The 26,104-nt window shown below is 41.5% G+C and overlaps 4 protein-coding genes across 6 annotated transcripts; 2 read left to right on the top strand and 2 right to left on the bottom strand.

Annotated features, from left to right (window-relative positions):
- Positions 1 to 297: 297 nt before the first annotated feature.
- On the bottom strand, positions 298 to 3,414 carry PUR2 (Glycinamide ribonucleotide (GAR) synthetase). The gene is made up of 5 exons (XM_078578284.1): positions 3,171 to 3,414; positions 2,315 to 2,567; positions 1,614 to 1,987; positions 990 to 1,520; positions 298 to 876 (listed from the first exon to the last, which is right to left on the bottom strand). The coding sequence occupies exons 2-5, from the start codon at positions 2,559 to 2,561 to the stop codon at positions 466 to 468; spliced, it is 1,563 nt and encodes a 520-aa protein (XP_078434410.1). The 5' UTR covers positions 2,562 to 2,567; positions 3,171 to 3,414; the 3' UTR covers positions 298 to 465.
- Positions 3,415 to 11,621: 8,207 nt separating this feature from the next.
- LOC144705445 (Acyl-CoA N-acyltransferases (NAT) superfamily protein) lies at positions 11,622 to 15,752 on the top strand. 3 transcript variants are annotated; one of them, XM_078578117.1, is made up of 5 exons: positions 11,622 to 12,058; positions 12,569 to 12,621; positions 13,052 to 13,228; positions 14,164 to 14,381; positions 15,344 to 15,752. In XM_078578117.1, the coding sequence occupies exons 1-5, from the start codon at positions 11,768 to 11,770 to the stop codon at positions 15,730 to 15,732; spliced, it is 1,128 nt and encodes a 375-aa protein (XP_078434243.1). In that variant the 5' UTR covers positions 11,622 to 11,767; the 3' UTR covers positions 15,733 to 15,752. The 3 variants fall into 3 exon arrangements, with proteins under 3 accessions (XP_078434243.1, XP_078434245.1, XP_078434244.1); XM_078578119.1 differs by lacking the exon at positions 15,344 to 15,752 and adding an exon at positions 14,526 to 14,866; XM_078578118.1 differs by lacking the exon at positions 15,344 to 15,752 and having other exon boundaries at positions 14,164 to 14,464.
- Positions 15,753 to 17,568: 1,816 nt separating this feature from the next.
- On the bottom strand, positions 17,569 to 23,843 carry LOC144705444 (FAD/NAD(P)-binding oxidoreductase family protein). Its single transcript, XM_078578116.1, has 9 exons — positions 23,350 to 23,843; positions 22,752 to 22,987; positions 22,545 to 22,655; positions 21,474 to 21,527; positions 20,824 to 21,111; positions 20,546 to 20,737; positions 20,145 to 20,303; positions 19,809 to 20,045; positions 17,569 to 18,057 (listed from the first exon to the last, which is right to left on the bottom strand). Exons 1-9 carry the CDS (start codon positions 23,504 to 23,506, stop codon positions 17,743 to 17,745), a joined length of 1,749 nt encoding a protein of 582 aa, XP_078434242.1. The 5' UTR covers positions 23,507 to 23,843; the 3' UTR covers positions 17,569 to 17,742.
- Positions 23,844 to 25,289: 1,446 nt separating this feature from the next.
- LOC144705844 (ubiquitin-like protein 5) lies at positions 25,290 to 25,759 on the top strand. Its single transcript, XM_078578682.1, has one exon. It carries the CDS (start codon positions 25,407 to 25,409, stop codon positions 25,626 to 25,628), a length of 222 nt encoding a protein of 73 aa, XP_078434808.1. The 5' UTR covers positions 25,290 to 25,406; the 3' UTR covers positions 25,629 to 25,759.
- Positions 25,760 to 26,104: the final 345 nt, after the last annotated feature.

Genomic DNA, 26,104 nt, shown 5'->3' on the forward strand with positions numbered 1-26,104 from the left:
ATGATTTTGACTTTGAATGTGATTCAGCGACTCAATCATAATAATCTTTTTGTCTTTGAGCCTATCTTTGACGCTTTAACTTGTCAATTACGAAAACGTTGATCTTTAGCATAATTCAATAATCATCATCTCTCCAAAGAGGCAGCCAGCGGGTCAACAAAACCCGGTTTTTCATTAGAATCAGCTATTTAAGGGAGAAAACAAATGTTATTCTTAAAATCAAACTTTTTTCCATAAATTGGAGACTAAGAAATTTATCAAGTTCGATCACCCCAATATCCGCTAACCTGGACTAAATTCAAGTAACATAAACGTTTCCTTTTAAAGAGGCTACAGCAGGATCAATGCAATACAGTTATACATTAAAAACAGCTGTTTCAGGCAGCTGAAATTATCACATTTTATTCAAAGAAATAAATATTTCTCCAGAGATTTCGAGACTCACAGGGAAATTGAGATGGGCTCTCAGTTGGGAGTGACATGGCGCTTCAGAGCCCGCCAGCCGATATCCTGGCGGAAGAAGCCATCCGGCCAGTTTATAACACCAACAGCATCATAAGCTCGATCCCGGGCCACTTCCAAGGTGTCACCTTTGGCAGTCAATCCTAAAACACGCCCGCCCGCAGCCACAAAGTTGCCATCCGGGTCGAGAGCAGTACCAGCATGGAAAACCTTCACCAATGGCGAAAGCTGTTCTGCCTCATCGAGGTTCTTGATCACCGTGCCCTTTTTGTATGTGCCCGGGTATCCCCGGCTTGCCATGACCACCACCATAGCCGAGCCATGAGCCCACTTAAGATCCACAGACCCGAGGTCTCCCCGACACGCGGCCAGAAGTACCTGAGCCAGGTCTGACTCCAGTCGCACCATCAGTACCTGAAAATCCGTTAGAAATGGAATATCAGCTAGGGTCTTCCATGAATGGCCAAAACCTTAAACCCTGAACCATAAATCCGGTATGAGTTTGGGGAAATGGGTTGGTGCTAGACCTGGCATTCTGGGTCCCCAAAGCGCACATTGTACTCAAGGAGCTTGGGCAGGCCGGTCTTCTTCTCGATCATGAGGCCGGCGAAGAGGACGCCAATGAACTTGCAGCCCTCCGCCGCCATGCCTTTCACAGTTGGGAGGATGATGGACTCCATGACAAGAGACTGAAGCTCAGGTGTGAGGATTGGGGCCGGCGAGTAGGCTCCCATGCCTCCAGTATTCGGCCCAGTATCGCCATCGCCGACTCGTTTATGGTCCTGGGCAGACTCAAGAGGAACGGCATCTTTCCCGTCAACCAGAGCAAAGAAGGAGACTTCTTCCCCTTCCAGGAACTCCTCTACGATGACCCGAGACCCGGCAACACCAAAGGCGCCACCGAGAAGCATGGAATCCACGGCTTCGAAGGCCTGTTCCAAGGTTTCAGCAACCACCACACCTTTCCCAGCAGCGAGCCCATCAGCCTTGACCACAATTGGCACCCCTTGGGCCTCAATATAGCTCTTCGCAGCCATTGCTTCTGTGAAAGTACGGTACTGGAATGATGAATGAAACGATCTAGTTAGTGACCATCTTAACTTTGGATAGAATTCTGCAATCGATGAACATAGTATGAAGAAAGGAGGCACCTTTGCAGTGGGGATGTCATACTTATCACATAACTTCTTCATGAAGTCCTTGGAACCCTCCAATGCGGCCGCCTCAGCGGAGGGACCAAATGTGGGAATACCTGCGCCGACCAGGTCATTGGCCAGGCCAGCGACAAGGGGGGCCTCTGGACCGATGATGACGAGGCCAATTCCCCAGTCCCGGCAGAAGGAGACGACAGCGGAGCTGTCAGATATGTTGAGGTCCGGCAGACAAGTGGCGCTTCCAGAACTGGAAATTCCAGCATTGCCCGGGGCACAGAAAACAGCGTCGCAAGATGGGGATCTCTGCAAAGCATAGCACAGCGCATGCTCCCTGCCGCCGCCCCCAATGACCAAAGCTGATACTCTGCTCTCTTGAGCATTGAACAGACAAATATTAGATGTGCGGCCAAAAAACACTGAATTCAGATAGTGTAGACGGATGCTAAATGGTGAAGCCTGAATCATTATGCACAAATCTTTCTCATTTAATTAACATATACGACATAAAAAGTGCAAGAGCATAATTGACTCAGTAACATGTAAGCAGAAAAAACAATGAAAATTATTTGATAAATATTCAGTAGCCAAGTCACACATTAGCTACTCAAATTGGAAATTGAAAAGCTGGTTGTTTTAAGAAAGGAAAACACTGAAAAATGATCAGAAAGCTAACAAGATAGAAAGATACATAGTCCCACCAGCGGCATTTCCATTCTCGATTGAAGATGATGCAGATATTATCGTTCGTCGCCTATCGGACGAATTTAAAGCGTTCTCTCCACAACCCAAACCAGAGTGTGCAGAACATTTCCTGAAGTGGACAGGCGAAAGATATTTCTTCCATCGCAGAATGCATGAAAAAGAGGGTGAAAGATTGAAGTTAATGGGAATAAGGGGTTCTGGGAATCCTGGATTTTTAAGGGCGCCATGGGCTAGGCAATTCATGACTTCCTGAAACAGAAAAGGGGAACAAATCAATTTAAATCATTGCACCCATACAAGCAGACATGATGCTGCATAATTTTGATGCACAGACAATGGGGGAGGCAGAGGAGATTCTTTTCATGTGGAAGAGCATAGTCTCTACAAAAATTTTGAAAGGATGGAAGATTTCGTGTTTCGAAAAAAGGAGAAAAAGAAAACTCTTACAAGAAGAAGCTTCAACAATAGAAGATCAAGGTCAGTTCAATTGCAAGTCATCTACATTATAGCAGGAGTAATGAATTTAAAACCCCTGGAAGAAGAAGATCGTATTCAAGAGTTGAAATTCACGACGAAAAGAACATAAGGGAATGATCACTTAAAAAAAATTCACAAACCGACCGCCAAAGCGAATTTCCTCATTGATATCTCCCTAAATGACGGCCCGCTTAATTCAACTGAGCGCAAAAAGCATCCAACGAATCACCGTGAAAAACCATTCGAAATCTTAGCCACTAACTGATCGGATGGAACCTCCGCGAAGCCAGAGGGACAATTTCCCAAAAAAAAAAAAAATCAATAAACCACGAATGCTAAAGCCGAAACAAAGTAGCAAATGGAGAATCAGATCACCTTCTCTTCCTCGTCGAGAGGCCTGCGACAGTAATTGGCCTCGCACGGACAGAAGAAAAAAAGTGCAACTTTTAAGAGAATCTCGACTTCCGCAGCAATGTAAACCCTATCCCTTATCGCAATTCCGGCGTGAAACCCAAGATTACGCTGTCGTCATGGGATCTCCACAAGGACGAAGAACACCTATCTTCCCTTCCCTTCCCCGAGTAGGGTTTATCATCGATCTCGAACTCTCCAATGTCGCTGGAAGAGGATATAGTGGTAAACTGATAATAAAACAAATATTCAATGTCCATTTACAATTATGCCCCCCTACACCATCCACTGACTCAGGCCAAATCCTCACGGTTAAGTTATAATAAAATATTACTAATAGTCAATAAGCCTAAATTATAAACAACAGAATTTCAATATTTCTGATGTGGGAAATGAAATAACCACAGGATTGGCCCCTAATGATGCATGGAGCGATGGGCCCGTATGTATTTTTTTATTTTTAATACTCATATATTGGGTTAGCACATAATGATGAATCTTGACTCATCGTTCCCAAAAAAATGAACTGTGATTTATTCACATTCTGGAATCACCAATGTTTTATTGTTTCATGTCCTAATTGAGGGGTGTTTAAACTCATCATGAATGTTGTCTAAACTATTACAATATCTTCTAATATCCAATATCTGATATCCGGCATCCAATAAATTGGATACCAGGATGGATGCAGATCGGCAAACCCTAGTGGGCTGTCATATTGATGTCAACATCAATATCTGTCAATATCATTACTATCATCACTAATCCAACAATTCAAAACTCTCAATAACATCAACGGGAGTCGATGACATTGACAGTTAAATTTAAAATCTGGAGAGACGAGGGACGACGGTTGACGTCAACCAACCTTGCTCATCAACAATGATCCCATCAGTTTCAACATGAACCATCCAGCACCAGAAAATTCGACATCTAACCGTCAACGAGAACAAGGTTTGATGATGTTGACTAGTCAGTTGACGTTGACGTGAGTCAATTGCTACATCTCAGGGAGGTTAACAAGTGTAACGATGATGAGGGATAATACTCTCATCATCATCATCATACTCATTGGTACATCCTAGCAAGTATAGAAGGCAAGGAAAATGATGATAAATTACGCTTTGGGCAGACAGATAACAGACGGAATGGTAGACGTTACTGTAAAAGTATGAATGACAAGGATGATGACAGATAGCAAAGCTCTGGATGGACGGAATGGCAAACAGTAAAGTGTAAGGATGAGAGGATGACGACGATGAATCAGGCTATGGATGGACAGATGATCGAAAACGGTTTGGGGCGGACAGAACAACAAGCACCAAGGTGACATTCAGATTAGGGAAGGCTGTGCCAAGCGGTGCGAATTTTTGCACCGCCCATGAAAGGCTACATGCGATGTGTGCTGCGAATTCGTGCGAAAATTTGCATCTCACATTGCATGAATTCGCACATCTCCTCCATCTGGAACCTCGCCACCGCCGGCCCCCCGCCCTTGTGCTGCCACCATGTTCCTCTCCGGCATTTCCTCAAATAGCGCATGCGCAGCCCTACAATCTATCTCTCGGCGTGCGTAATTAGAGAATAGTTTCTCTTCAATTTTGAGGAATCAACTGGGCTGCTTTCTCGGAATATCGGTATTTGTTAGTTGGAGGTTCTACCTAGACTGAATTCTTCTGGGCTTACACTGCAATTAACTCATCGTGGGGAATAATCGGTATTTTTTTCACGTTTTGCAAAATTTAAGCGATTGATGCGCTGAAAAAAGTGCTTGATACGATAGAGACTCTAGGCTGAAATTGTTATAAACTAACGGACTGAACTTTATCCTTTTTTTCAGACGATGGAACTACTCTCTTGTTCTTCCCTTCTTCCCTCTCGCTGCTCGTACGCAACACAAGACTCAATCCACGCGAACTAGAAGTCCTTCCATCTCCCACAAACCCGAGCCCAAAATCCCAGACCCACGAGATCTCTGAAGACTAACTGCTATGTGGCAGAATTAGGGGCCTCGATCAGAGACATGACGGCAAAGATCGGATCTGGATCAAAGGTCTTGATTCCGGGGCTGGCAGACGAGCTCCATGGAAAGAACGGATCTTTGATTAGCAGTGGCGTTTAGAGTGGAAACCCAAGTTCAATGTACACTATGAAACTGTAGGATCATAGAACATTAACACTCCTACTGTTCTCTTCCTCCCTGGCTTCGGAGTGGGATCTTTCCGCTACGAGAAGAAGTTAAGATATCTGGGAGAGAGTAGAGTTTCACTCCACAAAAAAACTCGGAAAAATTCTCAGAGAGAGGGCAGCGAGCGGAAGTGGTGTGGCCGAATGTAGGTCGTGCGGTCCGGTCCAAATTTTTCAGCCGGCCTGCAATTTTTTCGATCGCACAAAAGCACAGATCGATGTGCGGTCCGAATTTGTGAGATGAAATCGGACCGCACATCGCACAAAATTGGACATCTGAACGTAAAGGTATGCCGCACAATTTTATTTATAGATATACCCTTGTGCTTCTCTCTCCTCCATATTTCCCTAAGAAAAACCATAGGAAAAACGAAATTAATTGGATAAGACCCGTGATATATTTTTTAAAATTCATTTTTTCTTTGATTAAACTCGAAAAAAATTGAATAAAATTCAAGAAAAATAAAAAAAAACAGTAATTTATCCCACATTATTTAAAATTAGTTTGTGTTTTCAAAACTGCCATTTTGATTTAAAAAGAGTTATTCCAAGCTTTAATAAATTCCATAAATTTCATAAATGAACATAAAATTTATGATGAAATCTGAATTTACTTGGAATAATGATTCACATGTAACTAAAATCCATAAAATGATTAAAAATGAGCTAATTACTTGAATTAAACACTGAATGTAGGGAGTTATCTGTTTTACACTCACGAAATTGATATGTCCCTTCAAATAATGAATTAAACACTGAATTTATGATAATTCATTAACTCTATTTGAAAGTAGAGAACAATTATCGTGGATGTAAAGCTAAGGACATTATGATAAAAATTTTAGGAACATTGTTCATTGGGTGCTGGGTGGGCTTATTATTAAGAGAAGTAATATGATTTCAAGATTAAATTGCTCATTAGTCAATTTGATCCTAAAGTAGATAATTATTATAATGATTGTAATTCTTAGTCCATTATGTTAATATTTTAATTTTATCTGAAACTATGTCACTAGGTGTAATTATCGTCCTTGTAAATCTAAAGAAATTATGTCACTAGGTGTAAAGTAGGCTTATTATTAGAAAAAAGAATATGATGTCGAGATTAAATTGCTATTATGAGGAAAAATAATGCTTGTAAATTTTAAGGCATTATGTTGAAAATTATGATTTTTTTACGAAAATGAAGTCAAAATGCCAATGCATGTCACGTAAAACTATACAACACATTGTTCCAATATATCATCATGCTAATCAACCTTTGGATCCTCCTCGCTATGTTCTACATCTCTATTTCTACCATCATTGACATCCTCCTCCGCTCGCCACCAATACTTCAGTGTCATGAGTAGCTCGATGCTTTTAGCTGTCAACCATGTCGCTTGTAGTTGATGATGGCATGACCAACGGAGAAAAATCTCTCTGGGGTGCACTTGTCGCCGAGACCATTAAGAACTCCTTCACAATTACTGCTAAACCAGGATACGAGTGCTCACCTATGACCTTCCACCAGTGTAAAAGTTTCGTCCCCCTGATAGGAGGTGAAGTAATGTAGACTTCTAGCTCGTGCAGTGGATCAGAATGTAGAGCGTGATCATTATCGGGAAACAACTTATCAAGTGCTTCGCTAAAAAAATTTATCGTTGTCCAAGCAGGACGAAAACACCTAGAGGGAGCTGAATCAGTCATAGTTTGATCATTTCTGCCGTCGTGTGTAGCTAATAAATTCCTTACATAACTGATGGCTTCGCCTCAGTAGTCACAGTCGATTAACCGTCCCTTCATGGACGGATTAGTGAACGCAGCAACGGTGAAGGCCTGGTTACTAGTGAGGATGGTTGAATATTTATTCAGCTTGGTATTCATTGCTTGACAAGCACCGTAGACGGAAGTCTGTTGCCGTGAAGATATAACACTATTCACTTGAAACAAGGTTGATTCTCGGCTTCCTTGCTTGACACTATCAAGATGTTTTGTCATCGCTCTAAGGATAACAATTGCTTCATTTGCAGTTGGTGACTTAGATTGACAAGCAAGGGACGTGGCCATCACAAGGGGCTGTAGTATTCCTGCAAAATCTTTGATTATTTGCCACTCTTCATCAACAAGCACATGCTTCTTCAAGACATTTACCGACATTGCATCAAGAATATCCCTCTTTTTTATGCTTGCAACAAGCATCTCATAGGTTGAATTCCACCTTGTAGTGCAGTCTAAGGAGATCTTCTTATGGTTCGATAATCCAAACTGCTTGCATAGTGATACATAGCGCTCGACGCGTTGTGTTGACCCATATACTGCAGTCATGATGTCCCTCAATTGGAGCACTACGTCACCCAGAGTGGATGAACCGAAGTCATCAATTGGGGTGAACTCGTCACTGTCATTGGTGCCAAGAATATGACTATCATCTAGAATGACTTGCTCAGATGGTGCCTCCGTAACCCGTAACGAGCTTAGCCTCGCATACTACAAGGTTGATTACGTGTACCACACATAATTTGCGCCTACTTGTAGTGAAATGATGGTTCCCTTGCTTCAATTCATCTTCTAGAGTAGCCATCATTTTCTTGTTATTTGACGCATTGTATGTGGTCATTGCGCACACCTACGTAAAAATACATTAGGAATGTGAGAATGACGTAGCATAAACTATTATTGATTACATTGTTATGCATACCTTTGACCTTTAAGTCAAACTCCGCCAATATTTGGAGGACAGTTGCGCTAAGGTTTTCCCCAGTGTGTGATCCTTTCAATTGGCGTATCCCAAGCACACACTCACAGTTTCCACTCCTTGTCCACCCAATGCATAGTCACCCCTAAGAATGCAATGTTGTTTTTAAAAGTCTACGGATCCAGTGTTAGTGATACACGAGCAACGTCAGCCAGTTTTTATCATATGATTTTTTCATATCTTTGTAAAGAGCATGTGCTTTGGCTTGTATAGCCTGTACAGATGGGATAGATATCTCTTCTTGTGCGATGTAACGGATAAGTCTTATGAAGTACTTCTTCCTAACAATCCCCCACGATGAATCAGATAGACATATGAATCACATTAGTTCTTCCTTCGTATGCTCTATCTTACAGCCAATTTAATATTGCTTCTTACTACCTCTTGCATCAAAATATTCAGTCACTGACCTCTCCCTTTCGACGCTGTTCCCCTTGCCCTTCAAGGATGCGAAAACCTTCTGATGAAATTTTTCTAGATGTCTCCACAAAGGAATGCTGTTCAGATATTTTCTGCGGTCCACAATTATACTACATATGATGCATCTGAATTTTTGTCGTCCCTCAGACGTGAAGTACCTTAACGCATCACATCTATTAACGCGGGGCTTCTTATGTTCTCTATTTGCGCCACTGTCTGATGACTCATCTTCTGTAGACATAACTGTGAACTCTAGGCCGTGTGATGATTTATCGTCTTCCATCCTAATATTTAAAAGGAAGGGGACATTGAATAAAATATCTGTCCAGCATCAGTTCAGGTTCTCTTTCCCCGAAGCTTTGTTATCCACGGAGGAGTGGGCAAATCCTCCTTAGTGGTGCTTCTTTTATGAGGGGTAACTCTTTCCCCACTAGATATCTAGTGAGGGAAGAGATTAGAGTGAGAAATAGGGGTAAGAGGGAGTAAGAGAGTGAGAAATAGGGGTAAGAGATAGTGGGAGTATTTGAGAGTAAGAGAGTGAGAAATAGGGGTAAGAGATAGTGGGAGTATTTGAGAGTAAGAGAGTGAGAAGTATGGGTAAGAGATAGTGGAGTATTTGAGAGAAAGAGAGTGAGAGAGAGGGGGGTAATTGAGACAAAAAGAGTACGAGGGAGGGAGGGAGTATATGAGAGAATGAGAGAGTAAGAGAGTGAGAAAAAAGGGGTAAGAGGGAGTAAGAGAGTGAGAAATAGGGGTAAGAGATAGTGAAAGTATTTGAGAGAAAGATAGTGAGAGAGAGAGTGTGCAATTGAGAGAAAGCTAGTAAGAGAGAGGAGGGAGTAATTGAGAGAATGAGAGAGTAAGAGAGTGAGAAATAAGGGTAAGGGGGAGTAAGAAAGTGAGAAATAGGGGTAAGAGATAGTCGGAGTCTTTGAGAGAAAGAGAGTGTGAGAGAGAGGGTGTAATTGAGAGAAAGAAAGTACGAGAAGGGAGTAATTGAGATTCACAATTTTAGAGAAAGAGAATGAGAGAGAGAGGAGCAAGAGAGTCATTGAGAGAGTAAAAGAGTGAGAAACAGGGATTAGAGATAGTGGGACAAATTCAGAGAAACAGAGTGAGAGAGAGAGAGAGGAATAAGAGAGTCATTGAGAGAAAGAGAGTGAGAGATAGAGGAGTAGAGAGTTATTGATAGAAATAAAGTAAGAAATAGGGGTAAGAGAGAGTAGGGAGTAATCGAGAGAAAGAGAGTAAGAAGCCAACATATAAAATAAAACTAATCTCGGGTACGAAAAAACATGATAATTATCCATGAAAAAACATCACATTTGCAGGAACTAATCTACAATTCTCCATTTTGCAGAAACTAAACTAACCCAAAAATAATGAAAAAAACATGATAATTTACCATTGAGGCGTCTATGCTTCACTGAGAAGCCAAGAGATAAAATAAAAATGATAATGATTTAGATCACACAGGTATGTGATCTAAATCATTATCGGGATGAAATAAATATCTGATCTAGTATGAGATAGCTGGATTGTGTAATGTATATACGTGTTACCTTGCAATGGAGGCAATTTTGGCCTGAAAATTTTTGGGAGTGAAAAGGGAAACCGAACTTCAATCTTCAGTCTTCAGCCGGAGGCCCGGAGCAACAGTCAGAAACTCTTAATGAGAGTGAAAGAGAGAGAGTAGGGAGTAATTGAGAGGGAGAGAGAGAGAGAGAGAGAGGAAGCCCGACGGAGACCGACGAGGGGAAGTCTTCACTGACTCTTCAGCGGTTCCGCCCGAGACCCCGAATGCCCAAGTGCCTTACGGCCGCCGCAGCCCACGCCCCGCAGACCCTTATTCGAAGTTTTAGAAAAAAACTGGCCAAAATCGCACAATCGCACCGTACACGACCGTGGCTGATGTGCGGTGCGATATATTGTAACTCTGTCTGATGTGCGGTCAGAAACATCAAACCCGATCGTACATTGGCCTAAAATCGCACCAGTCGCACCAAAGGACAAACCCTAGTGTGGCCTCTCAAAATTTTTGCACATTTGCACAAAAGCGCACGGCACAGACCCGTGTTTCGCACCGCACCGCACAACCGCACATTCAGCCATTGGGTCGCACAAACGGACCTTCCCTAATTCAGATGGCATCTAGTTTGATGCAATGAGTAGACCAAGTTAACCTGACATTGTCTTTCCCATTCACTAGTCAACACGTCCGCCCAGGACCGGACGGGACTGAGGCTGGACCGAGGCCGAGACCGGACCAAACTTTAGGTCTAAGTATAATGCTAGGACGTGGTGGGGATGGTTTTTCGTCCCAGGATGAAAAAATCGTCCTGTCCGCGAGGTTGGACGAAAACCGGGACAGAAATTTTTTCCTGGACAAATGAACAGGCCAGTTTTCCAATCGTAGGATGAAAAAACCGTCCCGTTCGGAGGTCTCGGACGATGGGTGGTAAGGGATGGACGATAATCTGTCGGATTTGCTTCCTACAGTTGAGATCTTGCCACGTGGCATCGCTATATCAATTCCTTAAGATTTTGCATCAAAGTCCCTGCTTTTTTTTACGCGCCCAAACTGACGCGACCCAAAAGTAATTGTATATGTCCCTCCGCTGTCTCTCTCCTCCATATTTCCCAAAAAAACTTAGAAAAATCCATATTAATTCAATAAGATCTTGGAACTATTTTTATTGGATATTTCGTCGGGGACGAGGGACAGGATGGTTTTTCTCCGGACGGGACGAAACAAGCAAGTTGGGACGCGGACGGGATGATTTTTTTGTCCTGGGATGAAAAAATCCTCCCGTCCATGCCCCTGCACAGATTCTAGATGTGGGACGGGACTATCTTCGTCCCGTCCATCGTCCACATCCCGGATGATCCGGAACTTTAAGTATAGGTTTAGGTTTTTGGCGAAACCGGTCCGAGATCGGACAGTGTCCTTCCCTACGTCTGATCATCCATTACAGAACGGATGACGGATCTAATTCCGTCCCGTTCTGTTCGTCTTCTCTTTAATTTGAACGAACAGTTCAAAATTACTATCATCTTCTGACTCTTCTCTTTCTTCGGCGGACGACGAACGACAGCCACAACTACTGGCGATCGATCTCGGCCACGAGTCCTCCAATGGCGGATTTCTCGTCGTCGCACAGATCGAAGCTGTCTCTGATCGCGTGTCTGCTGCAATCGCGCGGAAATTTCAAGCGCAATGGCGTCGACAATGACGACGGCGGGGACGAGGATCGGCTGCGGAGGCCATCTCGGAGGAGAATGGCGACGATCGGCAAGACGTACTAGATCAAGGAAGAGAGGGTCTGTTGGTGTTAGTGCACTTGGCGGGGTGGAATTAGGGGAGAAGTTCTTGGTTGAGGAGTTTGGATGGAGAGTGCGGAGGATGACGAAGGTCTCGGAAGAGGTGAGAGAAGTGGCTCGCATCCAGGCTGAAGCATTTCACGAACCTTCGGCGTTGTTTGACGATTTCCTCTTCCAGTTCTTTGAGGTAAGGTTTTTCGCGTTGGGAAATATCGGGATCTTTCGTTCTAGCACTGTTTAGTAACTTGGAATGTCGATTTATTTAAACCCTGATTCGGCAATTTTTTTCGGAATTTCAAACCTTTCAGCGAAGAGCATTTCGTGATTTTTTTATCAAGTGTTTTGAATTTTGCTACGGGAAGATTTTGGAGTGTGAAATAATGGGTTCATCGAATTCCTTGTTGCGGAAGATCTTTGATGATAGCTTTCCGAAAGTTCATCCGCATAAACTGTTGTTTTTTGCGATTACTATCATCTAGAGAACGTCGTAATCTGAAATCCAGGCAACCCGAAGCATCATGGAATTTCGTTGAAATCATGTACATTAACATGAACATCACGTGTCGATAATTGACTTTCATAAAAGTAGTTGCTCGAATTTTCTTTAGATTCATTTATACGGATTTTCTGAAAATTTTATCAACCAACCCTGAAGAGTTCTACGCTGTGGGTGACACTAAAGTTTATTGTGATGCAGGCAGACGTGCTTCAAGCTCTTATCTACAGAATGAAGAATTCTCCACCGGACAGGTAAAGCATATGCTGGATCAACCAATATATGATCTTTAAAACACTTAGTCAATGAGATGAATATAAAATTAACTGGTGACTTGACTGCTGCAAAATGTTCATCTCATGCAAAAAGTTGGGGTTCAAAAAGTTATTATTCTTAATTATTCATGAAATATTCGAATCATTCTCAAGATCGGGAAAGATTCGCGAAACTTATTTCCTGATTCGTTTGGGAAAAAAATCAGATGCACGTATCATCAGTCGAACATATCTATTCTAAGTTATTTAATGAATTGGGATTTAAATGTGAAAGTTTCATGATTATTCTTACAAAACGCAAAATCAGTCAAACATATCAAATGCATCAATCATGAGTCGAACACATCTGTTTTAAACCTTTCTCGAATTTGAGTTTATAGTGAGCTCTTAACCAGCTTTTGGGTAGCAGATATGCCTGTTTGGTCGCAGAGCCCAGGGATTCATCGAATCCGGAATCCACGTCACCGCAGTGTCTTGTCGGTGTCGTTGATGTTTCCATCCAGAGGGAATTGGACGTTCTAAAACATCTAGAAGAGGTAGAGGAATACCTCTACGTGTCTGGGATTGCTGTTCTTAAGAGCTGGAGGTAACAAATATTCTTTTAGCTTTCAAGGGATTATCCAGAGAATGCATATTTCTATTATGATATTGCTAATTGGGCCAACGCTTAGATCTAGTTTGTATTTAAGATCTCTTGGTAACCAATTTTTCTTCAGTTTTTGTGGGATTATCAGGAGAATGCATATTTCTATTATTATATAAATATTGGGGCCAACACTCCACTCGCATCATAAGCCCACTAGTAGACATAGTTGTTTTGTTCTGTTCGTTTGAAACGAACAAAAAATTCGCACAAAAGAACAGCACAGGGCTTTGTTCTTTGTTATGTTCTTTTTTACTCAAAAACAAACAAAATTCGCACATTCGCCCAAAATTAGACCAAAATTCGCACAAAGCGAACAAAAGAACCGCACATGGGTCTGTGTGATGTTGTGTTTGAATTCGTTTTTGTTCTGTTTGGAAAACCGAACAGAACTTACGTCTACCCACTAGGGACCTTTTTGTCTCTTCATTTCCCTTTTAAACATGTAACCCTCCTCGTTGGAGAGCAGGACATTAAGTCATTGGTGAAGCTTCCCTTTGGTAGTGACGTTCCTGTCGACAATCGCTGCCCACAAACTCTCCTATTCCTCGATTCCCCATGGCATTATCCATCTGCCAGAGACCCTCTACCTCTCTCTTGTTCATGATACATCTGTGTAGGATCATATCACACTTAGATCTTGCTTATTTTTAAGAGCTGGAAGTAACCAATATTCCTTCAGCTTTCATGGGATTGTCCACAGAATCCATATTTCTCTTATTATAATAATTATTCAACAACTGTAGGTCTCCAGTAGTGCTCCAGCTCATCGAATATCCTGGGAATACATATTCCTATGTTTATCAAATTTTCGCATTTACTTTTACCTTTCGAGAAGCAATTGTTGGATTGAGCAGAGATACATATCTATATGGCAGGAGGAGGAGAGTGGCGAGCGCTCTGCTCAGAGCCTGTGATGCTCAATCAATCATATGGGGATGCACTCATATGGTGCTACATGCATATGAAGATGATAAATCTGCACAGGAGCTATATAAAAAGGCAGGTTATGAGGTGGTTTCAGATGATCCATGGTGGGTCAATCCTTGGTTGGGCAAGAGGCGCCGGGTTCTTATGATAAAAAAATCGTCACTCTGTAAGTTTTTATGGATCTTGTTCCGTCAAATTATCATGTAACTGCATCCATTATTTCCTACTTATTTACCTACTTTGTTTCGATTTGTGGGCAAGTTCAAGTTGTTTTGCTCTGAGTTAACATGGGGAACTTGTTGGCTTACAGGGGACTGGTATTGATGATTTCTTGCATGTGAAATGCTTTTCATGCATGTTCATCCCAATGCGAAGGATCTTGATCACTGTGCTTATTCACAAGATCACTGTGCTTGATCCCAAGAGAGAAATTCATAATCCAGTCATATTTATTCTCGCCGCTGACATATTTTTGGAGAAAATTCTGGAGCAGTATGAAGGAGAAAGAAACCAATAAACTTATGAACTGTAACGATAATTTATTTCCCCGTATTTTTTCCTCTTTTTGCATCCAACTGTATGGCATTCATATGCATGTTGTAGTGTACAGAGATTTTACAGATTGCTCATTTTGGCTTGTCATTTTTCCAATTCAATGACCTTGTGATAAAAAAAGATGAAATTTCCTCTCTGGGGTTTTATTCCTTACACCCTAATTCAAAGCCTAGTTCTGATGTGTAGAGTGAGTATTATCAGTTAGCATGCATAAAGCTGGAGCTCACAGAATAAATTAATTTTATTTCCACAAATGGAAACTGGAAATCATAGTATTTGCCAGAATTCATTTGTCCTATGCCCCCAAGTATAGTTCCGGATCGTCCCGGACGTGGACGAAGGATGGGAGGGGATGAATTTCGTCCCGTCCTACATCCGATGTTAGCTCAGGGACGAAGGACGGGACGGTTTTTCGTCCACCGACAAAAAAACCGTCCCATCCAATAATCTCGGGACGGTTTTTCGTCCCGTCCAGTCCTCCCGGGACGAATTTTCGTCCCAAAATTCGTCCCAGACGAAAATTACCCTTTTTATATTTTTAATTTATTAATATGGATTTTTTGAGTTTTTTAGGGAATTACCGAGGAGAGATAGAACGCAAATGGACATATCTACAATTATTTCTGAGTGGCGCCCATTTGCACGCACGCAAAAATACATGGACTTCAATGCAAATTGTCATTGCGAGGCCACATGGCAACATCTCAACCGTCGGATGTGAATCTGGCGGTTTTCTGTCCAGTTTCGTCTGTCCATCGTCCGAGACCTCCAGACGGACGGTTTTTTCGTCCCACGGGACAAAAACCGTCCCATCCAGTGGTCCCCGGGACGAATTTTCATCCCGAAATTCGTCCGTATCCTCGGACGGGACGATTTTTTCGTCCTGGAATGAAAACATCGTCCCACCCGCATCCCTGTGCTATACCCCCAAGTGTATCTTTGTCAAAACGTTCAGGTTCTGAGGGAAAGTCAATTATCTTAAAGATAATGTTATGAAATAAACGTTATGTTTACATAAAGTCAAAGTCAAAGTAAAGAAATGTATGTGTGTTTTTTTTAACATTATAAAGAGGTTGCGGAGCAAAAAACGGGCTTTGCTCCCCTTTACAATATGAAGAAAGAAATAAGGGTCGAAGTTTAGACCGCTTACAGTAGTTCTACCTATAGAAAAGATCATGAAAGAAATAAGGGTACCCGAATCCATTTACGATCCCGTGTTTTCAGACACATCGCACTTCCGCTCGGGTTGAGGCTGCCACTTGACCCTAAGACAGATCAAAGAAGAGTGGGAATCTCTCGTTGGTTTTTTATTCACCCAGGAATGGAGGGTAGTTTGGCCATTTATCTCCTAGTCTAGTTTCATCTAAATACTTGTATTAGGGTTCCTCTTTGGTGGACAGAGAAGAATGAACTGAAGATTGAGGCTTCTGCTCTACTATTCCACATCCTTCTATCTCTCTGTTCTCCCCTTCGACCCTCTTTGATCCGATCCTCGTCCCGAGATCATCTCCCCATCACCAGAGCTTTAGCCAAATTCCCTCCCTCAATCCACTCTCGGACAATTCCTTCCTCAATGGGAACCTACTGATTCGAACTAGGGATTGGGGATTTCATATGATCGATCAGATGGAGCATTCCATCGATCGAGTTTGAACCTTGATTATTTGGGCCAGAAAATTGGTTCAAATTCGATCCAATCCTTTGGGTCAGATCATATTAAACAATTCGACCTAATGTTTGGATCGAATAACCCAAACTTATTTGATTCGAACCTCCTGGGTTGGATCAGATCAGATCAAACTGTTGGAATTAACTAAAAAATAAAAACTTATACTAAATGAAATGAGAGAGAGAGAGAGAGAGAATGAGCGGAAGAGAGAGAACGAGAGTGTATAAGAGAGAGAGAGAGAGCAAGTGAGAGTGGGAGGGCGGCAGAGAGAGAGTCAGAGGGAAAGAACAAGAGAGAGCCATAGAGAGAGAGCCACAGTGCAAGAAAGAGAGAGCCAGAGAGAAAGAGAACAAGAGAGATAGAGAAGGAGAGAGAATGAGCAAGAGAAAGGGAGAGAGAGCGAATTAACGAGTGAGAGAGAAAGAGAGAGAGAGAACAAACGAGTGAGAGAGAAAGAGAGAGAACAAACCAGAGGGAGAGAAAGAAAGAAAGAGAGCGAGAGCAAACGCGAGAGAGAGAGAGAGAGAACAAACGAGAAAGACAGAGAGAATGAGAGAGAAAAAGCCAGTGAGAGAAAGAGAGAGAAAAAGCAGAAGAGTTTTCATTTTTTCTCAAACTGTTTGATTTCCTTTGAACACTTCAAATAACATTTCTATCGATTCCGATTGCTGAAATCGAATCTATCAAATCTGTAGCTCGAAATTGAGCAAAATCCTTGCTTGATCTGAATATTTGAACTGCTCGGATCGAATTCCCCTCTGCTCGACCGAAACAGTCAATGTGTTCAGATCGAATCATTCAGTCAATTTTCATTCAATCCTTTTCGATTTGGTCCCTAATTATGAACCTTTGAGTTAGATTCATATCAGGGAAGGGGGAAGAGGAGAAGCCAGAGTAGAGGCCGTGATTAGCCAGAGATGAACTGAGATGAAGTACTGACAATCAAGATTAAAAGACGATTGTAGATTGGAGAGAAGGTACTGACTTGAATATTACTGGCTGGGGAGGTCTATTCTTTCTAAAGGGAAGTGCAACTGCTAAGAGATCAAAATGCCCCTGCTAAAATGATGAAACTAACCTTAGATTAGACAGGGGTCATACCACCAACATCAAGGTTTCTATCAGACAGTTAATCCTGAATTCAGGGGATATTGTACTGGATAATTACTTCCAAATATCCCATTTTCTATACATCATGTCTCCTGGAATCCCATGGTTACGACTTCAAGCAAATATGATAGATGTAAGGCCCCCAAAGAACACACCCAACTGCAGAATAGAAAATGGGGCGTACCGTTTGGAATTAGATTCCGATAGCATCAAGAAGCTTGGAGTGGTCAGACACAGAGACAAGAGAGTTGGCGACAATCGCGCCGCTTGCAGCGACAGCGGGGACGCCAATTCCCGGGAAAGTCGAGTCGCCGCAGCAGAATAACTGAGAAATCGGCGTTGAATTGCCGGGAAATGTGGCTTCTCCTGCTTTGATAGCTGGTCCATATGTTCCTCTGTTTCTTCGAAGAAATCTCTGGTGAGTGAGAGGTGTTCCCACCAATTTGACATCGCAGTCTTCGCGGTTAAAGCCAGGGCCCAGAACACGTTCCACAGCTTTCCACATCACCTGACACCATTCCCAAAACAAATTCAGTTAAAAAACATGAAATTTACATAGTACGATTTATGTGATCTTCTACGGGACATGGATTTGTGTCAGTCAAAGAGAAGAAACAATACAGAAAAAGGAGTCAGAAAGGTGATTCATCCCAAGTCAAACAGATTTTTAAGGAATTCTTGATTTTAACTACGCTGTTATTCTCGAAAATTTGATGAGAATCATTGTGTCAGTCAAAAACCTCAGAGGTTTCAGCTTATGATCGATTACAGATGATCATAGATTCACCATAGCTCTCATGGTTCAGTATTAAAGTTGTCCTTCTTGAAATTTTCACAGAAATTAACATGAAATATGGGAAAAAATAAAAGTATATTTAGATATACTTTTTTTTTGAAGAATATATTTATTTTTAGATATAGTAAACTCAGTGTGGGAAGCAATACTTCAAATCGTTCAGTTTAGGGTGAACAAGAGACTACCCAGATTTTCTAGAAAACTCATGATTTTTTAACCTAAAAGCTACCCTTCTTGAACAATTCAGAAACTTTCCAATAAAATTTTGGAAAAATAAGAAGATTCAGAGCCCGATGGCCTCAAATATCTTTTTTCACATCATATTGTTCTGCTTAAATTTTCAGCGCTCAGATACTTATATTATCCAGGCAGGTCAGATTTTTGAGCAAACTCATGATTTTAACATAAAAGCTATCTTTTTGAAAAATGTACAAACTTTACGGAAAGCATTGGAAAAAAAAAGTCGAATCCAATGAGCAAGGAGGCTTCTTATCCGAGGAGGCTTCTTTCAAATGTAAGTTTACTGCACTCGGAAACTAATATACTTCTATTTTCGAGACATCCCAGATTTTTCGAGGAACCTGACAGGAACCTGAGAGGATCCCAGCCGGGATCGTATCGAAGACAGGTGAACCCGGGCGGAGTGGACGTCGCCGGAGGGTCACGAGCGGTCGGAGGGACGGTGGAGTGGACGTTGCCGGAGTGGATGTCGTCGAGGGAGAGAGGAGAAGAGACTACTAGAGGAAACAACTCAATACTTTATGTCCTCCCCTCCAACAAGGAGGGCTACATACTTAAAGAAAACATCAAGGAAATGTAGAAAGACGCTAATGACCCTAGTGGGCTTAGTGGATCGTAACAGAACCTCTGTCTAGGTTCGTATCGGAAGGAGTGTAGAGGGCGAGGCAAGGTAGATGTTCCCAGGGTAGGAGAGTCGAAATGGGAATGATTGGAGTGGTCAAAAAGACGGGGCAGGGATCGACCAGGGTCGAGATGCCTGATAACGCGGTGAACGGTTGACCATCGCGGGTACGGGGATCGTAGGAGACTAGAAGAGAACAGAACGTCAAGGGTAAGGATCGGATTGGAGGGGAGCCGGCTGAAGATCGGGTGGGACGATCACGGGGATAGGGGATCGCTGGACGGTCAAGGGGACGGGACTGAGACGGGGAGGATCGAGATAGCGAGCCAAGAGGCAGATCTTACCAAAAGTCTTGACTGCCCTCCTCAAGGGAGGGCTACACATATTTATAATAAAGGAAACAATCTACCCTAAACATGGAATGACTAAAATGCCCCTAGCAGGTTAAAATCCCTAAGATACCCTTTGAGGTAGAGGATCATATCAGAACCTCACACTTTTTTAGCCCAAAGCTACCCTTGAAACTTTCAGGAACTTGACGAGAAAACAGTAGAAAATTATAAACATTTCGAAATCCAATCACTTCGGAGAGTTTTTTTACCTCAGATCGTTCAGCTTTAAGTTTTTTGTACTCAGAACTTCTACGATCCAATCCTTCCCAGATACTGTACGGCTCTGTTCCGGGCGTGTAGGCATGCAAAACGTGTTTCCCAGGGGGCGCCAAGTTCTTGCTCAACGCGCTTGGTATTGAGATTAATACTACATTCTGATCCGCATCCACACCCCTTGACCAGTCATTAACCACTATGTGATGGATTTGAAGGTCGTCAGGGACATTCTACAGCATCATGCATAATTAAAATGAAACAATAAGCAAGTCGAAATAAAAACAAAAATTATTTTTATTTTTTAAAATGTAAATTAATTTTCTCCTCACCTTGGCGTCAAAAGCAATGTGAAGATGCATGAATGATTCGCACTGCGGGGTCGACTTGACAGTGTTCTGGTATGACGCTGGAACAACATCTGCAGGAAGCAGATTTAAAGTATCCCACATCGAGGCATTGCTAACGACTGCCTTTCGAGCACGTATAATCTGAAAAGTGTAACATAGAGTCAGATTATTATGATTCAAACCTTGAGATCTTTTATGTGGAATTTTGTATCCATTTTTATTCATTTGATTGAAGGATAAAATAAATCTGAACTCATTTTGTCCCCTTTCTGACGAAAATATGTCAATCTTACAATTAACCAGTCGACATCAACAATTAGAATTTGACCCTGTTTTTTCTGTGAGTATAGATTTTGTTCAACTTAGCTATTTTTTTCACTTACTTGGCCACTTCTGAGCTTAACTCCTGTGGCACGTCCGTTCTCTACAATGATCTTCTCCACATGGCTATTTAAAGAAAGTCTTCCTCCAAATTTTTGTAATCCTCGTACAAGGGCATCAACTATCGCCTCAGTTCCAAGAAGAGGGTACTCCAACTTGCATCCGGGTTTATACCATTCTGAAAACATGTAAATCTGGAAATTCACAAGTTAATGGAGAGAAAAATCAAAAAAAAAATTAAATGAATTTCAAACAATAAGAAAAAAAGACTCAAACTCACAATTTCTGCGGACAATGCGCCATCGGATTTCACTCCAGCAAGGAGAAAACACAGCAAATCAATCCAGTTCCGAACAAATGGATCTTTTAGGTCAAGTGAGTCCATTATTTCAGAGAAAGGCCGAAGAAGCTTGGTAGCTCCAAAAGCTCCTTGGGGTCCCATCTTTATGAACGAATTAAGAAGAGAAGGCGCATACCGCAGGGCTGCAGTGGAAATTACTCCCAAATCCCCTCTAATGGCAAGAGGGGGAAGGGCCATGGCAGCAGTGGATAGAGGAAGAATTGCATCCTACAGAAAATTATGCATTTTAAAAAGGAAATAATCTGATTTTTTCATTCAAATAACTCAACACATGACATTTTAATCATTTCAAGACCATCCAAACTGTGCCTTTATGAAAGGAAAAAATGTGTCAACTTTTTATCCGAATATCTGTTTTAAATTCAAATAACCCAAGCCAATGAGTTTTAATTACTTTATGCCCACCAAAATCATGCATCTATTGAAGGGAAAAATCTGTCAAATTTTCAACAGAGTAACTATTTTGAATCCATAGAACCCTGCGCAATACACTTTAATCATTTCAAGGCCATCAAAATTCTGCATTTATTGAGGGGAAAATATTTATCAAATTTGATAGATAGACTCACGAGAAGTTTTTGCCATTCGCGAACAGCATTCTGACTTGCATACTTTTCTAGGTCCTGACAATAGACGACAAACATCAATATGAGCAAACCATAAGAATAAATGTATCTTCGGAAAAAATTCTAAAGTGCATATGGGATATGATCGTCTTTTCTCTGTTAAAAACTAAAGTTTGAAATCTACATAGGGAGATTTGATCCAGGTGGAGATCAAGATATAAACGTAAATGGATGTTTAGAGAAAGAATTGAGGAACATAGTGACAGATATGGTAGAACAACAAGACACAAAAATCTTTAAGTTCTTTACACGGTCTCATCTCCCCTATTTAAAGGAGATGAGAACCTTAAGTTTAGAACATAAAAAGGCCCGCAAGGGGATTACAATTACAGATCTAGTCCCAGATGTATAATGATCAGGTCCCTCTAAGGATTTATCATGAAGCCAAGACAAGAACGCCATCACCACACACTGTGCAGTCTAACTGGTGCGTGATCCATTCAAATAAAGATTGGTAGAAGCTGTTCTCTATATATAAGGAACCGGGGAGAACAAAAAGGAGTAGGACATTTTTCAAGATCGCAAGCGGCAGCTGCTTGCGGGAACCCCCGGATCCTCCCAGTTCTGGCGTCCACACAGAGAGTCGATCCAACTCGATCTATTTGGAGAACCGAACTGGCTCAACCTCTTTTTTATCATATACTGTATTTTCTCTTTGTATTTTCGTTGGTATTGTTTTGGCCCATGGAAGCTTACCAAATTGAAGATACTGTAATTTTTCTATGATCTTGAAGGTACTGTAATTTTTGTATTTTCGTTGGTATTGTTTTGGCTCATGGAAGCTTACCAAATTGAAGATACTGTAATTTTTGGATAATCTGGAAGGGGAATTTCTTTTTCAGTTTTATTGCTGATCTCAGTTTTTGAAGCAGGATCGCAATGTATAACTCTCCCTTGCTTACCACAAATAAAATTACGGTGCTTGAACAACGGATCAAAGATACCAGAGGGATATGAGACAATGAAATAACGCATAAATATTCGTTTATCCTGTAATTTGGGCAGTGAAATCACCTTCTTGAACTCTGTAGGCCCGATCTTAGATGAAAATTCGCCTTCAGGTAAGTAAACCATCCACGAGTCATACGATGCGCATGGAACTGACTCACCCAGGGCATCCAACACCTTAAATCAAGCCACAGAATCAACATATTATTCATCAGCACAAGATTAAGCATTTGAGACATTTATTAGCAGAGATTAATGACTAATTGGGTATACCTGGGCAAGAGGATTAGCCTGCAGACCTCTTGACTGAAATCCAGAAAACAAGGATGGACCTGAATCAAACTTGTAGTCCTTGATTTTAAATGAATGTGCTGCTCCACCAGGAATGTCATGGCTTTCCAAAACGATAACTTCTTGATTGTATCTAGCTAGCAGCCCTCCACAACACAGTCCTCCGAGACCGCTGCCTATTACAATTACGTCGGCTTCTGGCTTTCCTGAAAGCGTATCTACGCAAAGCAATGTTCATTATCAGATTGGTCGAAGTTTAAAAAACAACGTCCAGTTCTATGAATAAGAAAGAAATTACGACAGAATTAAAAATAGTCAACGACTCTAGCCTTCCACTCCGAGAAAATAAGGTCAAGAATCATAAAAAATACCAACGATTTGGACAACAAACCTAATTCATCGCGGCAGTGGTTAACCGACAGAATGCAAGGCTAATTCAAATTAATAATCAAGGTAAGTGTGACTGTAATCACGAGATCAATCAACCAGTGTCTCCCCCCAAATCCTAAACAGTAATCACAGATACGAGATCGAACAGGAAGATCAGAAAGCAAACAGATTATAAGAATTAGAGGAAAACCTGAAAAGGAATCTGCTTGTTTTTTCGGAACGCCAGGGATAGAGACTTGCTGCTCGCTTGAACTACGCGCAGAAATTCCTCTTCTACTTCCCCATCCTCTGGACCTGGAGGAAAAGTGCGGTCCGTGAAAGCAGCACACAGAAGCTCCAGAGGCCATGAGATCGAGCGATCTCTGAGGCGAATTCGATCTCGTCTGCTCCAATCCAAGCTCCGAAGAACTCTAGCGCCGGCCATGGCCACTTCTCGGGCTGTTTCTTCGCGCGATAACTGACGACGTGGCCTCTGGTCGTCCTCTGCAACGTAACAGAAAATTCTGTCCTCGAGCCTCAGATATCGAAACATTACTGTCATCTAACATTACTGTACGATACCCGATTCAGTATCTGTTCCAATACCATCATCCTATACTGGGTATGGGATCGGCGAACACAAGATCAGAGTATCAAATACTGTCATCTAACACTGTCTTCCTTTTTTACAGCTCTGAAGAAGGAAGAAATGTTCAATTGAGGAACATGCCATCTGACCCATCAGATGATGTGGATATTAATGGTGTAGAACCTATACTGGTATCTAATATCATATATCAGCATCGTATCTATAACTGATATCCAATATTAGCGTTGTACAGATATCCAATAAGCAGTGTTTAGCCGTCTGATATTCGTCCAATGTCCAGATGAAATTTTGGTGGTTTCAGATATCGGATATTGGACATCGGATGGATATCTAATTTCCATCCTACATGGGATATCGAGATGAATGTCATAAGGGTCCAGATATAGCCAATACAATATCGCATATCATATAAAATATCCGATATCGGTATCCATACGAAAAAATGGTATCCAGATATCCGTTTAAAAAAATAAGCACCAAGTGTCCCATGGAGAAAAAAAGTATAAATGTTTTTTAAGAATAACAACTTGAGAAAAACCATTTCTTTGTCCATCCAAAGTTAGATATATATCACATACACATATTGGGACCCATGGTACTCGGCTCTTTTTTTTGCCAAACTGGACTAATAATGTGTGATAATTTATTGAATACTGATGAAGTCCACTAAGAAATATCATTACTGCTCAAATATATTATACATATATATTATAATTAAAGCTTAAATGCACATTTATATATATTTCCCAGTAAAACGATGCATTTTTTAAAATGTATGTCTATTTATAAGTGAGAAATCAACAAATCTGATGACCGATACCAATACCCGATATCATCATCCAAGCCTTGAGATGAAGACAGATGTTGATAGAATGAGGGATAGAGGTATCAGAAATTATTATTGTAGCGACTGATATCTAGTACTGTCATCCAACCAGATATCAGTAAAGACGGATATGGGATAAGCTCATTTTCCAATATCCTGTTCGGCATCTGTCCCGATACTGTTATCTGGAATTAAGCTTGCACCGGTTAGTCAAACACTACCGATTAGGTGGATATCACATTTCCCCATTTTGAATTCCGATGTGCCATCCATCCGCCATCGCCATCCAATATCGGCACCCAAACTGGAAAATTCTAGATCAGGGACAGAATCAGGAGGACAATCCGATAAGTTCAAGACTCACGAGTAATATATATTACTATTATTACATGTCAGGACGAAGATGGATGCCTCTATCAACATTGGCAAGATATCAATGGTGGATATCAGATCTCCCCCTTCCAATATTATAATTCATTATTATTTAAGGGGAATCTATATTTGGTTGACAATCGGGTGATGGATCCGATTAATATTACACATATAAAGTCATATATACATTCAGTTACATATTCTTATTATTATTACATTTTAATCAGTTTAAAGAAAGAAAGAAGGGAGCTCCGGTCCGGAAGGCTATAAAGCCGGGTTCACTTTAAAACCGGTTCGAACCGGCACGGTTCATTCACCGCCAAACGCTATAAATTCGGAGGAGACCCTCATTTCTTGAAAATTCGCGGTTGCTTGGTCTTGGTTGGATAGTTGGAGTGTTTCGCACGCTTTCTTACCCTGTTTCTGGCGAAGAATCACGGTTGCAGGAGCAAGAATCAAGATGATCGAGGTGGTGTTGAACGATCGCTTGGGCAAGAAGGTACGCGTCAAGTGCAACGAGGATGATACGATCGGCGATTTGAAGAAGCTGGTGGCCGCTCAGACTGGGACGCGGCCGGAGAAGATTCGCATCCAGAAGTGGTACACCATCTACAAGGATCACATCACGCTCAAGGATTATGAAGTTCATGATGGCATGGGCCTTGAGCTCTACTACAATTAGCTGAAATCTTGGTGGATCGTGTGAACGAGGTGGCTCATATCTATAATTGCGTGTTTTCTACTCATCGTGTGTCGTTCTTATCTGATTTTGTCGTGCCGTTATTTGTGATATAAAATAAAATCTTCTCTCTCTGTCTCTATGATACTTTTTTGTTTTTTTGAATCGGTCGATCATTTTAGTTTCTTCAACGTAGGGTCCTTTTGATCATTCTTGACGATACCGAAATTTGGGGATTCGAATAAGTGAGTATTATAATCCCCAAATTCATACGTTAATATCATAATCTGACATCGATGTTGAAGTCTAATAGCAATTTTTCAGAGTACTTGTTTCGCAATTGGCAATTACTGGGTTTTACGAATCTAGAGTATTTGTTGTTGTATATTTTTGTTTGGGTCAATCATCTTTCCGTGGAAAATTTTGCTTGTAATACTCATTGCTCACCCTGGACTATAGTAAAATCTGAGGATTCATAA

Source organism: Wolffia australiana, chromosome 7 (assembly GCF_029677425.1).
Source record: "Wolffia australiana isolate 7733 chromosome 7, ASM2967742v1".
Lineage (NCBI taxonomy): Eukaryota > Viridiplantae > Streptophyta > Magnoliopsida > Alismatales > Araceae > Wolffia > Wolffia australiana.